The sequence below is a fragment of the Pseudopipra pipra genome, chromosome 2, assembly GCF_036250125.1.
Source record: "Pseudopipra pipra isolate bDixPip1 chromosome 2, bDixPip1.hap1, whole genome shotgun sequence".
Taxonomy (NCBI): Eukaryota; Metazoa; Chordata; class Aves; order Passeriformes; family Pipridae; genus Pseudopipra; species Pseudopipra pipra.
In genome coordinates this window covers 43,851,856-43,868,589 of record NC_087550.1, presented here as the reverse complement: position 1 = coordinate 43,868,589, position 16,734 = coordinate 43,851,856, and the positions used below count along the sequence as shown (strand labels likewise).

The 16,734-nt window shown below is 37.7% G+C and overlaps 1 protein-coding gene across 2 annotated transcripts in view; it reads right to left on the bottom strand.

Moving 5' to 3' along the window:
* DDX10 (DEAD-box helicase 10) overlaps positions 1-16,734 on the bottom strand; it is a 267,544-nt gene that overhangs the window by 209,082 nt on the left and 41,728 nt on the right. For both annotated transcript variants that reach the window (XM_064645252.1, XM_064645253.1), the window contains exon 13: positions 10,506-10,962. In XM_064645252.1, coding sequence (XP_064501322.1) covers positions 10,506-10,962 — 457 coding nt within the window. The remainder of the gene's footprint in view (positions 1-10,505; positions 10,963-16,734) is intronic.

Genomic DNA, 16,734 nt, shown 5'->3' with positions numbered 1-16,734 from the left:
TTATAACTGTCTTTGTTTTAATCACTAGCAGCTGTTCTACATTACATCATGAAATGTTTTAGAAGACTCTTATTGCTCATAAGTGCTTAAAAAGTGTCCAAAGGAAAAATAAAATATGAATGTTATTTTTCCAAGCATAAAAGAAGATTAGCAGTAATCGAGAAATTTCAAGATTGATTATCTTCAATGACTCACTGAAAAATTCATCTATACTAAAAAGAATAAAATACTTTTTGAAAATGTAGAGAAGTTAAAGTAATTTATGTATTAAATTTCCCATGTAAAAAGGACTGTGAAAGTAGAGCCACAAGAACAAAAATGGCTTTTGAAAACATAGCATCTCCTTGGCTTACAGTACATGCTGATCTTCCAACCAAAGAGAGAAAGATCACCTGCAGATGTGGTATAAAGAACTTTTCTCTTTCTTTTAAGGCTTGCCTTATATAAAGATAATTATAACACTTGAACCAGCAAGGTGCAGAAATTTGACTCAAGTTCACTCAGTCAAAATATACAACCTTCAACTCCCACACTATCCTTCCCATACCTAAGGAACTATGGGATGCCTTCCAAATTACTTCCAACTCTTGCTAACATTCAGTTACAAATTGTCCATAAGCTAGAAGCTGCGTTAATTTGCATTTGCACATTGCATTTTCAATTTATATCATGTCATTCACTTCCTCCGTAACAGTATCACATTTTCTTCTCACATTCTTCTGTGTGCTAAAATAAGTCCCTCTGGCAGGCCAAAGGAATATCTGCTGGAGTATCTTTATTCTCCGCTGCTGTCCTCTTATTATGCCCCCGTTGTCTTTATTCTTCAATCTCATTCCCATCTCTTCAATACAACATGAACAAATTAGCAAATTTGCAGATGACTCCAAGCTGCGGGGGAGTGTCAATCTGCTGAAAGGCAGGAGGGCTCTGCAGAGGGACCTGGACAGGCTGGAGAGTTGGGCTGATTCCAATGGGATAAGGTTCAACAAGGCCAAGTGCCGGGTCCTCCACTTTGGTCACAACAACCCCATGTGGCACTACAGGCTGGGCACAGAGTGACTGGAGAGCAGCCAGGCAGAAAGGGACCTGGGAGTTTGGATTGACAGGAAGCTGAACATGTGCCAGCAGCGTGCCCAGGTGGCCAAGAAGGCCAACGGCATCCTGGCCTGGATCAGGAACAGCGTGGCCAGCAGGACCAGGGAAGTGATTCTTCCCCTGGACTCAGCACTGGTGAGGCCACACCTTGAGTACTGTGTCCAGTTCTGGGCCCCTCAGTTTAGGAAGGACATTGAGGTGCTGGAGAGTGTCCAAAGAAAGGCAACAAGGCTGGTGAAGGGACTTGAGCACAGGTCCTATGAGGAGAGGCTGAGGGAGCTGGGGTTGTTTAGCCTGGAGAAGAGGAGGCTCAGGGGAGACCTCATCACTCTCTACAACTACCTGAAAGGAGGTTGTAGCCAGGTGGGTGTTGGTCTCTTCTCTCAGGCAACCAGCAGTAGGACAAGAGGGCATGGTCTTAAGCTGTGCCAGGGGAGGTTTAGGTTGGATATTAGGAAGAAATTCTTTACAGAGAAGGTAATCAGGCACTGGAATGGGCTGCCCAGGGAAGTGGGGGATTCTCTGCCCCTGGAGGTTCTTAAGATGAGACTGGATGTGGCACTTAGTGCCATGGTCTAGTAACCATGATGGCTGTGGATCAAGGGTTGGACTTGATGATCTCAGAGGTCTTTCCAACCCAGCTGATTCTATGATTCTATGATGATTCTATGAAATGAGCTAAATCACTGGAAAAAGTAATTGGTAGTGGTGGATTTTGAATCTCTTCATCTCACCAGATCCAAAAAGAATGCCTTTTGAAAGATGCAATTATGCAAAATTCAGTTTTTGCAGTCAATACAGGGGTAATAGAGTAAAATAACTTATAACGTCCAAGGAAGTCAGACCAGATGACCACTTCCCTTTACATCTATAAAATGCAACTACTGTAGCCCTAAAGAGCTGTAGGAAAGGAAACCACATATTAGTTGAGTAGTTAATAATCAGAAATGTGGTAGTGAGCAACACACTAACACATATTCAAAAATAAATGCAAAAGAGGTGGTATAAGTCTTCACGAAACATGATGTTAAGACAGACAGGAACTTGTGGACAGTATCCTGTGGGCTCCCCAAAGATCAGGTTCTAAAGATGTCTCATGGTTTTGTCGCACCCATACAAAACTACCACCTATCAGCTCTAGTATCTCACTGTATTCTCCTTTCTCCCTTCAATCCTCTCTTGTCACCAGACCAAATAGCTTCTGTCACAGCTACTTACAAAGCTTTACTTTACAATGTGCTCCCTTCTTCAAACACTGCTTCTAAACTGGTCTAAGAGCTATATGTACTAGAAACTCCCATTTAAAATTTGTGTCCCAAAGCTGGAGATAAGATGAATATTTCTTTTCAGTCACTGATCAAAATATACTTTTGTATTAACAATCACTGACCTACCAGATTTTTCTCATCGATAGCATTGATTTCTGCTACTGATCATTATTTTCTTGCTACCACATCATTCTGGCATATAGCATACACATAAATACATTCCAGATGGTATACTTATTTTTAAAAAGCTTCATCTTTTTGTGACCACCATAAAAATGAATCAACAAACAAGAAGTTATTTATACTTCTCAGACAACATTGTTAGGTAAACTATTGGCACAATAGCTAGAGAAAGTAACAAACTACTATAACCCACAGTTGTTAAATAAAAACACCTAGTATTTTATCTGAGACTGTAACACTGTTCCACAAATGGCAAGTAAAACACCATGAAAGCAAAGACTTACAATTTTAAATTTATTCTGCAAATATACTTTCCACCTACAATTCAAGTGAGTCTCAAATTTCAACCTGAAGGGAAAACCTCAAGAAACAGGACATAAGAAAACACACTGAAAACCTGTCTTGCAAATACAGTACCCATTCATGAGCCAGGACACAAATTTTCACAGAACTCTTTCGAAGTTGCCCTCTTCCCATGTTCAATCTCACACCAACTAGACATCACAGGAAATAATAGCAACAGTTCACAGAGACTTATTCCTTAGCAGAGACTATGTAATTCTAGGTCAGCATGCTATTCTCAAAATACACAAGCAAACTGAGGATTTACTCATCTCTGCAAACCCACATCAGTGAGTTCCAGTGGTTGTAATACAACAGAATCCAGCGGAACATGTGCCTACTGCATTACAAGCCTGTAAACAGTGATAGCCAAAGTACATTGGGTAGGTGTACCTTAATGTAAACAAGTCTCAGATGGAAAGGTTCAATGCAGCTGTTAATCTGCATTTTAGTATTATCAGCTTGCTCTTCTATTGCCTTCCATTAAAAAACAAAACAAAACAAAAAAAAAACAACCAACCAACCAACCAACCAACCAAAAAAAAAAAAACCCCACAACTTGGGACTAACATTGGGATTTGTGACCTCACCAAAGGGACTTCATGCTCTGCATTAATGAGATCTAAAGTAGCCAAACACAAGAATATTACCTATAAGTAAGAACCAACAGAACTCGGACTAGAACTGTATGCATATACAGGGGAAGAGTGGTGACTGAAAAATAGTATTTCCCCAAAACTAAGAGCGATATGCATTACAAAAGATTTATGAAGACAGAAATACATGCTGTCGTTTTATGCTCTGCAAGACCTGGTCTCTCTCTTGTGAACCTGGTGGAAAGTTGCCACTGCAGAGCTGGTGTTTTGCCACTCTGCCACTGACTCAGAGATAATGCAACAAAACATCAACTAATATTAATTTTGTTCAATGTGGAGATTATGGAAACAAGAAAGGTACTTTCAGCAACTCCAGTTTAAAATTAACAATGTCAGTACTAACTATTATTTCAGATAGATATTGGTTTGTGTTCCCTTCCCAGAATACTCATAGCAAAATCTGCATTGCACAAGTACCTCAGACACACTCCTCTTCCACTCTGCTAGCAGATAAAATTAATTTTAAAAACCACAGTAATAAAGACATTGGCTTTTCTTCTCCAGCTGCCTACCTATGCAGTCTCTGCAAGAAGCACAGTCACTATTACCACAGAAAAATAACATGAAAGACAGTTTTAAAGAATGCTTTGTGGTCTTGATCACACAGGGGACAAATCTGAGAAAAAATATACTGTCATTTAGCTCCTCAAAAAGTTACCCGTGTCATTTCGTTTTCCCACTCAAGGACACCCATCTGTATGCTTTCCTGAGTGATTTACTAATGCACCCCATTTTCTTCAGGCATGTTTGCCAGACATCTCACTTCTCAAGCACAACCATGTTGCTTCACAGAGATCCACACATAACATATGGACCATAAGGAGCAGGCAAAGCAGTGTATCTTGGTCCAATGAGCATCAGCTAGCTGAACATTTCTTACAAGAGGAACACACATGTAGCTCAGGCTAAGGAGAGAAACCACTCCACACTGAAATAAGTGGAAAGCTACCACAGGAACAGGGAGGTAAAGGATAAGAACACCTCGAAGACTTCCCAGCCAGGCTGGCCCAAAGACATTTATTCTTCATTTATTTTTTACTGAAATAAAGCCAGAGGCTGTAGTCTTAGCTGTTTTAATTTCCTTTCACTCATTCAAAGCAAAGCTTCTTTCAGAGATTTTTATCCCTAGAGCAAACAGCTGTTGCTTTCTCCAAGATGGAAAGCAGAGAGACCAGCCTGCAGAAGGTAAGCGACTCCATCCCAGCTGGCCCTGCCAACACTACAATTCTTCATAGCTAGGGACAAACCAAAGTCTCATGGAAACAAGGAGCATCAGCTCCATGCAACCAAGCAGACTTCCTGTGATCACTGGCCTAGCTCCTGGTCAGTCAGCAGGCTGATATTCAGAAACACCATACTAAACACATTTTTCCTTTTTAAAATAATCACTAAATTACAATCTGTAGCTTGTTAGTAATACTGTAATGAATTACCCAGGGACTCACTTTGGCTAATAGCTGATGAATCATTACCAAACCCACAAATTTTATTTCCATAATTATCAAACTATTTCAGCCAAAAATTACACAGCTCTGACACAAATTTAGAAATCTGCCCCAAAATATTGTTTAAAATGTGCAGAGGTAGTTTGTTAGGAAATGCTTACAGTAGCAGATGTCTGTATCAGAGAAGACATTCACTATACAGAAAAGAATAATTCTCATAATTTTAACTATATATTGTGCTGACAGGTAATTGGAAGACTCCAGATACGTATTTGCTAGTTGGTCTGCATTATTACTATTTCACGAAGCAGCACTTCCTTTAAAAATTAGTGTTGTATAATTTCTAGTAGCATTTCACAATTTTAGCACTCAACTTCAAGAACACCACTTATCCAAAACTATATCATAGTTATACATACTTCCAATGCCTTCACTTAGCAAGCACTCAGGCACTAATGATTTTAAAGGAAACCGTGGCATTTTAGAATTTACAAATCCTATGGATTCAGAGAATATTGATTACAACTAGGCAGATTTAATGCCAAATATTTGGTTCATTCACCCTCATCTATGAAACTGCTGCAATATATTAAATAAGGTTATAAATCAGTGATAAAGAACAATTAAAACCGAGAGTGTTAGTTCAGGCTTGAGTAACCTACTGGAAGTATTTAATGAATAGGATTTTAGTGAATCATTTTAAATCATACAGCACTCTAATATTTCTTGAGATGAAAGACCACACATCCTTCTCAGTCATTTCAGGTCTATTTAATTGCAAGACAAAGCACACACGTCACTGCAACCTAAATTTACACCAGACACTGAAACCTGAGCATGTAAGTCATAGTCGAGCCTGCTCACAGAACTCTGCACAGCATGAACCATCAATCCACTAGAAACATCTCCACTAATGAACAGGTTCAAAACTTTTAGACTGTTTAAAACAAATTTCAAAGTACTTCAGTGAAGTTAGCCACAGAAACACTACAAAATAGCTTCCTCTCATTAGGACAGCAAATGATGTGGTATGTCAGCAGATTCAGCAGAGTGAAGACAACCTGTGAGGTGCTTCAGGTAGCACATAGAATTAAGGATTTTTTTAACCCACAGCTTCAATAACTAAAAAAGAAAGTATTGACTTTTATTTAACTTCAAAATAAATAACTTCTCTATTTTCTCTGCCAGAATGACAGCTTTGCAACATGTCTCCAAGGAAAAATGCTCTCTTTAGAGCTAGCAGGCTGCCCGGAGCAGCTTTCTTCTCTTGGACAGAAAACACTGCTGCAGCAGGAGCAAAGAAGGCTACCCCTAAGGGAAACACTGTTACCAGAGCCAGCCAGCTTGCTCCCTTGCTGCTTCCTTCCCTCCTTTGGGTATTTTCTATCCTGCTATCCCGTAGGGGATTATGTCCTCACTTTGGTGCATATTAAACTATGTTTCCTTGATCCATTTACTGTGCAAAGTCCACATAACAAAGAGCTATCGCCCTCTGCTTCTTGGTATAGACTCACTCATAATCTCTAGTTAGGGAGATTTACCTTTGTTTCTTCTTTCCTCCTTTTATAAACATGTACGTATCCAGGTCATAATATGTCAGTTTATAGTGTTTATGTGTTTGAGAAGTGTAAGAAAATTTCACTGTATGTAATATTATTGGATTGCAGGGCAAGCCAGGTAGCTGAGACAGAATCATGGCACATAAAATAACTTCCCACCATAGTATTCAAACAGCAGGCTCTTCAAGAGTCCAGATTAACTCTAAGGAATCTGTGAGTGCTACTTAAAGCAGTCCCCTGTATGCTTTTGCTTGTTACAGTGTTCCAAGCAGTCAGCAAACACACCTGAAAAATTTTAGGGGTCCATAAAACAAGGAATGGGGGCACAGAGAGGAAGTCAGAGCAATCTTAAGAACTAAGTTTAGCATTTTTTCAGGCTGAAACAGAGATTCAAGAGCAGAAGACAAGTCTGACAGTATGCGATATGTTTGACAAGTTGACTCAAAGTATAAATGAAACCAAGAAAAAATATTATAGGTTTAATCTTAGTTCTCAAAATAAATAATGCTTAAAATTTAACAAGTATAGCCCTTGAATTGCCAAATGCAACAACTAATTTCATACAATTAGCACTGGAAACAAAGTTTGTAACCAGGGAGTACTTACAGACTTTGCAACATCAATACTGCTAAACAGTGTTAAATGCACTTTAAAAGAATAATTTCCATAACGTTAACACAACAGCTAAATACTGCCTATCTGCTAATGGTTCTATGCATATAGCTGACCTTCTTTTTATGCATAAGAGCATTATACTTCTAAATAAGTCCCATGAGTTATATCACCAGCTAAAAATCCTGATATATCTAAGTAAAATTCATAAATTGAGCAGCCAGTGAGTACCTCTTAAAAAATGAGCTCAGAAGCTCATAACAAAATTGCAACATCTGCCAAGGTCTTTCACCTTATCCAAGGCTTCTCCTTTTATACAGCAATGCAGAGAACAAACTTTTCTTTTTTATCTGTTGTCACAAAATGATGGAGACAGAGTACACATGTGGCCAAGGGCCACATAAGAAAGGGAATAAGTGGAATTGAGCAGTTAGAAGGATTAACACTGTTAGAAGGATTAATACTGGATGTGTCCCACTTCACATTATGATCTACCTTTCACTGTTAGGTTGGGTACCACGCACATACAACAACAACAACAAAAATGTTTTATGAAAATCCCACAAATCCCCTTCCACTCCATCATCAGTTTAAATAAACCCTGCTCCTTTGACTAGTTCCTTTTCCTTGTTACAAAGATGGATGAGCCAACTCCACCTTGTAATCAAAGGTCCGGGCACTACAACACCACACAGAATATTTGGAGCCAGCCTAACACCTCCTCTTGCTCCTTCTTCCATTGGAGGGACTAGGGTAGACACAAGGATGAGAAACCAATGGCGTCTTTAACAACAGCTACTCAAAAATTAAAACTGAACATAATGTTTCCATTTACAAAACATATCCTGAAGCGCAGTGATCACAGCAAGTGGGACTATTTTGCTGCCAAAAGAAGCCTAACACAAGAATAGTGAAATTGCAAAATCAATCACACATATTAAAAGTATAAAGGCAAACTGAATTCAATCTTTGTGGGCTTACTCATAATCCTCCAGTTAGATGACCACATACCAATGTTTGCACAGGACTCCCACCTTACTTAACACACAGAATAAATTTTTCAAAAAACTCCTCTAACCAATGTAGCAGAATATACACTGTATGTTCATACTTAAAAACTTCTATCCAGAAAAATATACAAATGGGAAAAAAATATAAAAACTGTTGCACATTACCAATTTGGTTTCAAGATCCACAAAATAAGGTGTTTAGATATACATGTGAAATAAAAAATGCAAAATGTCTGAGTTTTTCTATGTAATGTCTGCTATGTGCATTTGTATAATAAAACATTAAAAGTTAGTATGGTTACTGACAGAAACCTACATTCTCTTATTCTTACTAAAAATAGAATCCTTACATTTAAAGCATTCCACAATTTATCAACAATTTTCACAGTAACTATGGTAATAAACCCCACACTACTGTATGCATTGATCAAGACTCTCTCCCACAGTTATGCAGAGCATGCTCTGCATTTCTACTTTCTAAAAATTACATATTTCACTACCATAAGCATTTCTGCAGGAGATGATTTAAATATAATTTAAGTTCTTAATGATACAGATCTTGAAACTTTTCATTTTTTTGGTCAGAGCTGCTTAGAAGAGTAACTAAATATTTCATTATTATGCCCCCAAGTACAGGATGCTTCAGGTCTTCCACACTTGCACACCAAGTACAAACCACTAACACTCACTGCAGTTTATAAACACTGAATCACAAAAAATAATGTCTGACTTGCCTGAAATAAACTAACCTATAAATGTTTAATGCTGGAAAACTGTTGAAAGGTTATCCAGTGAGGCTACAAATTACTTTCTAAATCACTTGTATTTTTCATACAATTTCTTTTGTTTATTCTTTTACCTCAAAGTTTCACCTTTTACCATTTCCTGAACAAAACTTTGCAATATATACAAAACCAGCATGAAATTGTCTGTATATTTCAGCATGCAAAATTGTAGAAGCAATAAGAAAGCTGTGGGAACACCATTCTTTAAATAAGGCAGAAATCTTTTACTTCACTTTGTTTTTAAAATAGCAATTTCTTTTCCACATGAAACTGAAATTTATTAATAAATATAAGCTACTGCCTGGCAGTGACTGTGCCTGGGCAGAACCACTCTGGCCTAGAATAACAGGAACAGAAAGTTCATTCCAGGACCATCCCTGTTTCCAGAGTTCTCAGACAAGATGGCAACCTGCAGCAGTCTCCTCACAGCAGAGAAGAGAGTGCAGGCAGTGGTCAGATTACTGCACAACTGCTCATCTTTCACAAAGACAGCTGATAAAACTAGTTCATACACTTTGCTACATACTAAAGGAAAGATGTTGGTTATAAATGCAGCTAGTGGGCTGATTAGCATTAAGGTCATGACAAATGCCCTGTGCTGTTAAGTAATAGCACCAAAAAAAAAATTTAAAATACCAGTTGGAAAAATAAATACTTTGCTTAACGGGAGGCTCCCCTTACATGCATATAAGTTCAGAAAAACGTCTTGATGAACCAGATGACTATTTCACTTGTATCTTTTTTCTACAGAAATATAGCTGTGAGATAGCAAAGGATGCACCAAAAGAAAAAGAATCACAATATGCAAATACCAAATGTGCTCTACAGAAATAATAATAATAATAAAAAAAACCCACACAAAACCACCCTTACTCTAACACTGTATTTAAAGATTAAATGAAAGCAACATTTCTCAGAACACCAAGGACAGAAATATCCGAACTATAAAGCTACTCTCCAGGGAAATGAAAGATTAACATGAATACTTTCAATAAGCCTTTATAACCATGCTTTGCACTCTCTCTGATACTGGCTCAATTCTTAATTGCAAAAGTCCTTTTGAAAGTAAAAATGTTTGAAAGTTACATTTTTTTAAAGATCATTTTGTTATGATTTCTATCGAGAAATGGCTCATTATGTATTGCAATTCTGTTCCCAGTGCTATAAACTGCAGTTCAGCATCAAAATTACGACTGAAAGTGGCAGCTATTTAGAGAGGTACAAGCAAATTAGTAAGTGATAAGAATTAAAACTGTCAAAATTTCCCAGGTATTCAACTCCTATTATTCATAAACTAAAGCAAGTACAAGGATATTCAGTATAGCAAATAAAATTACTTTATGCTAACTAACTGCATAAAATGATAAAAGCTTAAGTCACACCACTTATCTTTTTGGGAGTATTTATGACCCCTGATACACATACACAACACATCTGACTTCAAGTAAGTATTCTACTAAGGGCAGAATTTTCTCTTTCTCCTCCTTCCTTGGAGCATGCCCTATATAAAATCATTATGATCCACGAGCCTTACTGTAAAGTGCACTTACCGGTGCTGGATTATCTTTACTTTCAACACCAAAAACATCCCGTTGTTTCACTGTCAGCAAATCAAGACCTTTAGTATCATCATCGTCATCGTCATCATCATCTTCAAAGAACTGTGCGGAGTCTGAGTTTGGTACCCTGCTTGGTATAGGACCTTCTTTTTCTGCCTCTTCCTCCTCAGATAGTTCTTTCAACTCATCCTCAGACTCACCACTCTCCTCGGCATCTTCACTGGAAGAACATTCCTCTATTTCTTTCCTTCTCTCATTTTCCTTTGTTTTGTCAACAGATGTTTTTCCACTCAAATTAGTTCCACGTTTCTCCACTCCTTTTATTGAGGAGAGGATATTTTCATTTTGTTCTGTCTCATCTGTCCCATTGGCTGCCTCATTTGCACATAGCTGTTTCCGAACTCTTTGAAGAAACCTCACACGAGGTGCCATTGCAAGACCAAGTGACCTAAAGCATGAAATTAAACAAATAAATTAATTTAAAAGGTAGATACACAAAATTTTACTAAATTAGAATCCGTCATTGATGGCTCAAGTAATTAAATTTCAATTACGATAATTCATTTTGATCAACACATTTACAAAAATCCAGCTTGAAAAATACAAGTGAATATTGGGAGAGGAAGGAATATGAAGTAATTGAGAACTATCAAGAAGAGTTAAAAACCTCCCAGGAAGAAAAGCAAACTAAGAAGCTGCAAAGTTGTAGATATGACCCAATTACCTATGATTCACAGTAAAATGTGGTGGAAGAAACACCAATGTAATTTGGTATTGAAGATACACGGATACCATACCAAGGACTGAGCTAGCACTGACCTGTCAGTGTGCTTCACTGCTGGTAGTGCACTCAGAACATTATCCCCACCATCTCACAGTGACTGAGAGATTAGAAGAACAAACACAGTATGGATAAAAGACTAACGGCAGAAAAAGTTGAGGGAGAGACATTTCTCCCTTAAAGGCAATTTCACCTGCTTGCACCACTCTGCTGCAAGGTCTTACCTTCATGGCAAATGTAACTAGTAGTGCCAACAAAACTATTCTTTTATCCAGTTGGTTATGACAATTCAAAGTTACACAAATACTCATTAGATGAAGGGACAAAAATAGGGCAAAAAACAGAAATCCTGTCTATCAACCATATTGGAGAGCATTGCATGGGAACAGATTCCCTGTCTCGAACAGTTCGTCTGACTTCAGTAAACTTTGTAATTGCCCACTATTATTACACCTGACTGTCAAATCTAAATTGAGAAAAAGCAATATTTAAAGTCTCTTTCAGAATTCATGAGCTGTCATATTAGGTGAATAAAAAAATGTGAGGGGACACTGGTACTGTACAAGGAACACACAGAGACCACAGCTACATTTAAAAACACATCATACAGAACAGATAGCATTAGTATTACCTGGGGCTTGTACATACACTTAGCAAAGGAATAAAGGATTTAACCAGCTACATTGGCTACATATTTACACATGCACACACACATATAAAAGACTAGCCTCTTTCAATTCAGAATACACACAGCTATACACCACCTCTCCTCACAATGCTGCTTGCTTCAAGTAGATAGCATTATTTCTTCTTTTCACCACACAGCTCTGAGTAAAGAAACCTGAGTTATAGCATAGGAGAAAAATCAAATCCATACTCCCTGGCAGAAGAGTCATTATAACCAGCTCATGAAGCATCAAAAAGGTACTGCAGAGCAGCAAGAGTGGACTGTAGGCCCTGGAGAGCCTTGAACTGTTAATGATGGCCAGTGGGACAGAGTAGTCAAACAGAGGGGCACCCTGCTTAAGTAACAAACAAAAAAAAACCCAAATGCAACCACGGCTGTGGTTAAACAGTGCACTTTTGGTACCAACCACAGGTTAAAACACTGAAAAGTGGGCATGCACATGAAACGCAACCCACACTGTTAGGATAAGGAACAAGTCTTTCAACAAATAAAGTTTATTTTTAATGTAAAAATTTTGGTTTAGTATTTTTGATTATTCAGCACTCTTATTCCACTGCAATTAACAGCAGTAACAAAGAAAACAGAGTTTTATGAAAAAAAAAGGAAATTTTTATGCAGTGTATTTTGCACATTTACTTGCAGTGCACTGCTAAGAGTTTTGGGAACTGAAATTAGAAAAACGATCTTCAACTTGTTCTAGTGTTTGACAGCAAACACTACCTACCTTTGCAATGAAAGGATGTGTTAAAGTTTGGCCTATTGACTAAGTGTAATGGAAATAACCAAAGCAGATGGAATGCTTCACTGCAGCAGCTGGAGGCCGTTCGAACATGGAACTGGGCCTTAACACCAGGCACAGTAAAACACACATCAAGAGATTGCTGCATTCAATCTCTTCAGCAAGGGGATCGAAGTTGCAAGAGGCAAATCCTTTGCAAGAGAAACGCTTTTTTGCTCTTCCAGATTTCGCAATCAGCGTTCGCTTCTCTTTCTCCTGCAGACAGGCACAATGTACACAGAGCTGAAAACTCCAATTCTCTCAGAGCTTTTCTTCTACGCCTCCAGAGCTGCATCAAAGATCAGGGTTTGACAAGGTGAAGAAACTATTCTCTCCACAGCAAAAGTTACAAAACAGACAGGAAGAGCAGCCCATGATGTGGACGAGACTTCACCATAGGTTTTTTTTCACTCAAGCATGAAATTCCATTTGCCATACTGCTGTACTGCACTGATGTCTTACTTAATAACTAAATAAAATTAATTATCAGTTAGTGTTGGCAAATTTTTCTACACTGCTTAGCAACCCTACCAAAAAAGACCAGTGCAATCAGAATTCAAATTACTTCTGAACCAAAACAATACAGACCTCAGACACAAGGGAGACAGAAGGCATTAAGGTCAATTTTATTTGGTACGAAAGTAATAGTAGATAAGCTTAGACAAAGTGCATGCAATAATCCCCAAATACTTTTAATTACATAGCTTCTCAAAGAAATGTCAGGATTTAGGCTCATTACTGCCTCTTTTTCACAGTATCTTCCAAGTGGAGAACAACCTGGGACAAACACATTCTACTACTACTAAAAGCTTCCTCAGAAGCTTTTTGTAAGATTTGATGGTTTCTTTAGAAATTAGTTCTTAATCACTTGCCAAATCTATAGCTCATTCATACTAAAAAAACTCAATACATGAACCAGCTTTTCTTTTCATAAACTAGAAAGGGCAATATTAGTTTACAATAATTCATTAGATGCCACTCAGACTACAATACTACTCTAACTGAAGTTACAGTTATTTTTTGATTTTAGCACTAGCGTTTCACACACTCATCTGGAATAAGAAGGGTGCATGGTTTTCTGATAAATATAGACAAAAAACGGGTAGGTTGTTTAGTGAGATTTCATAAATTCTAACAGACAACACTAAAAACATACTAACACAACAATGTAGTCCTCAGACTATGGCAGCCTTTAAATGGCAACACAAATTCAGCTGACAAACCAAGTGACAATCCTGTTTCATATTGTGGTGTGAAATGCAACGACTTCTTGAGAGCAAGCTCTTCCAGAAAGATATTTTAAATCAGCTTCTAAAAGCAATACTGAAACCAATGGATTATTTTGCTACTATAAATCACATTTCTACTCATCAAGTGAAACTGAGGTGGCCAGACATCAGCATTCTCTAACATTAATTAGGGAATGAATAGACGTAACTAAACAAATGGCATACAATGCTCAAGTACCTCTGTTAAGTACTCAAGTAAGTAAGTAAGTTCACAGGGATTTCAGGAAATATGTTAAAAGAGTAAAATTGCAAAGAAATAACCCTGTATGGCTTTAAGGAGAATACTACTTTTGTTTCTATTGAATAAGGAGGATCAAACATTAATAAACATTTTTTTAAATAATTTAAATAAATAGTGTAACACACTTAAAATACTGCCTTTTCTATGGTTTGTTAATTGTGCTTATCAAAGACCTTGAGTGTGTTTACATTAACATGATAAGTTCACTATGTCTCTATTTGGATGAGAGAAAAGCTGGCCATCTCTCTTAACTCCTTAAAGACTGAATCTTAAGACAATCAAAGCAAAATCTGTCCTTGCACAAAACAAATTAAACCAGAAATGTAAGACCAGTCCAATCTTTAAAGATTTAAGTGTCACAAATCTTCCTAATCTGTACCTAGAAGATTGCTAGTCCTTTTTGAAATATGAGCCAGCTGTAAAGAATCTGAGGTCACTTCTGCTGAACTGCTGCACAACAGTTTTAGACAAGTTAGTGATTCACCCTAATATTAAGCTACTACATTTACTAAATATAAGACATATTCCATTAGTGAACTTCTTCAGAATTATTTGAACACATAAAAACACAGCCCAGTGATTACTTTTACTGTAGAACAGGTTCAGACAAAGATTTAAAATAGCTTGAAAAAGGTTAAATACTCCCAGAAGCTATTTCAACAGAAGAAGTATGTATTACTTGCCTTGCAATATATGCTACATCTATGTTTAACATTTAAAATGTTTTCAGAAGACAGGATGAGCAACCATTTGAAAACAAGAGAAATCGCATCAACTGAAGTGACACAAATGTGAACTAACAGGCTTTCCAGATGGTCTGATTAATAACCAAAATGAACAGAGAAATTGCCTTTGCTGTGCTATTTACTTACCAGGCAGCTTTATTCCTCTACATTAAGGAGCTCTAATGCCTATTCAAGAGCTTATGGGTCAGGCCCAAAGAGAAGGTGAACAAAGAGGATGTTATGGTTTCAATCTAATCACTCAAAAGACCAAGATGAAGTCTTCCTTACAGAAGCAAAAGGAATCTCAACACTGCAGTTGCAAGCCCTGGTGTTTTTGGTACCTGACACCTGCTCAAAGGACAAAACAGCACAGCACAAGTAACAAGGCTTTCTGGAGTACATTAAAAATCCTTTCTCCAAGTTAGCTGGCTTGGTCAACTCTGAGAGGCACTCTACCGGAACTGCTTCTTATGCATATGCAAATACATTTACTTCTAAGGTGAGTGAAGCTTAATAGCAAGCTTGGCTGCAGATTGAGAAAAGGTAGCTCAAGATCCTAGAAGAAATTAGGAAGATGACTAAGAGAATAATGACCCTGGACTTTGAAAGAGAAGACTGCAGCTTGTTCAGAGAGCTGTATGGCAGAAGCTTACAGAAGTAGTTACAGAAGCTCAGGAAGGGACAGCTAGATCTCCAGGTGGTTGAGAGGGAGTTGAGTGAGAAATGCCCAAACTCTACAAATGACTGCAGGGAATGCTGCGGTCCGTATGAGTAATACTATATGAGGCTGAGATTAACTAGGTAACAGCATAAGAAGTAAAGACGGATAACATGTTCTGATATCACCCATTTCAGTGCAGCTTTGTAACACTGATCTGCAAGCAACACTTGCAAAACTATCTGGGTACCAAGTTGGGTATATCAGGTATTTTTCCCAGTAACTTGCCTTCAACCTGCTTTATTTATTCTCTATGTACCAATACAGGGATAAAAAGAGAAAAATATGCTGCATTCCTTCTGGAAGATATGATGAAATTCACAGAGGAAATTACCTTCCTTGGCAACCCCTTAGAGCTGTGACTAACCCGTCCATCCAGCACACTGTTAAGATCTGCCCATGGAGAATGGTGTGTATATACGTTAGCACTTAATAAAATAAAGTGCCTGAGAAGTAAAATATTTCACAACACTGCCTCCTCTTTACCTTGTCTCCTATCCAGGAGGCCAGACTAAGTAATTACTCCTCTTCGCCTTGTTGTTTGTTTACATTTTCTTATGTTTTCAAAGGTGTGCTTTGAAGTAAAAAAGACAAATTTCTCTTTTATGAGTTTTTAGAGTTTCTCCTTCACCAAACTTAAAGGCTGCTTATGTTAACACAAGGCCTGTGCAAGTCTTCCTGCAGCAAATTATTCTTTACAGCAATTTCTAATGAGAGGATACTGGAGAGAATAATAATGTAGCATAGCTTAAAGGTGCTTGATCACTAGTACGTATATGTCTGTATATGTCTATATGCACATACAGACATGCACACACATTTTGTTTTTTATACAAATTGGTTTATATATATATATATATATATATGTAAAACATATAAAAGTGAAAAAGACTACTGCTTTTCTGCAGATTTAATCAACAGAGCTTAAGAGAATGTTAGTGCACAGACAAGCCAGGCAAGAGAGCAACGGGGAAAGTGGAAAACAGCCTGAAATGCAAAC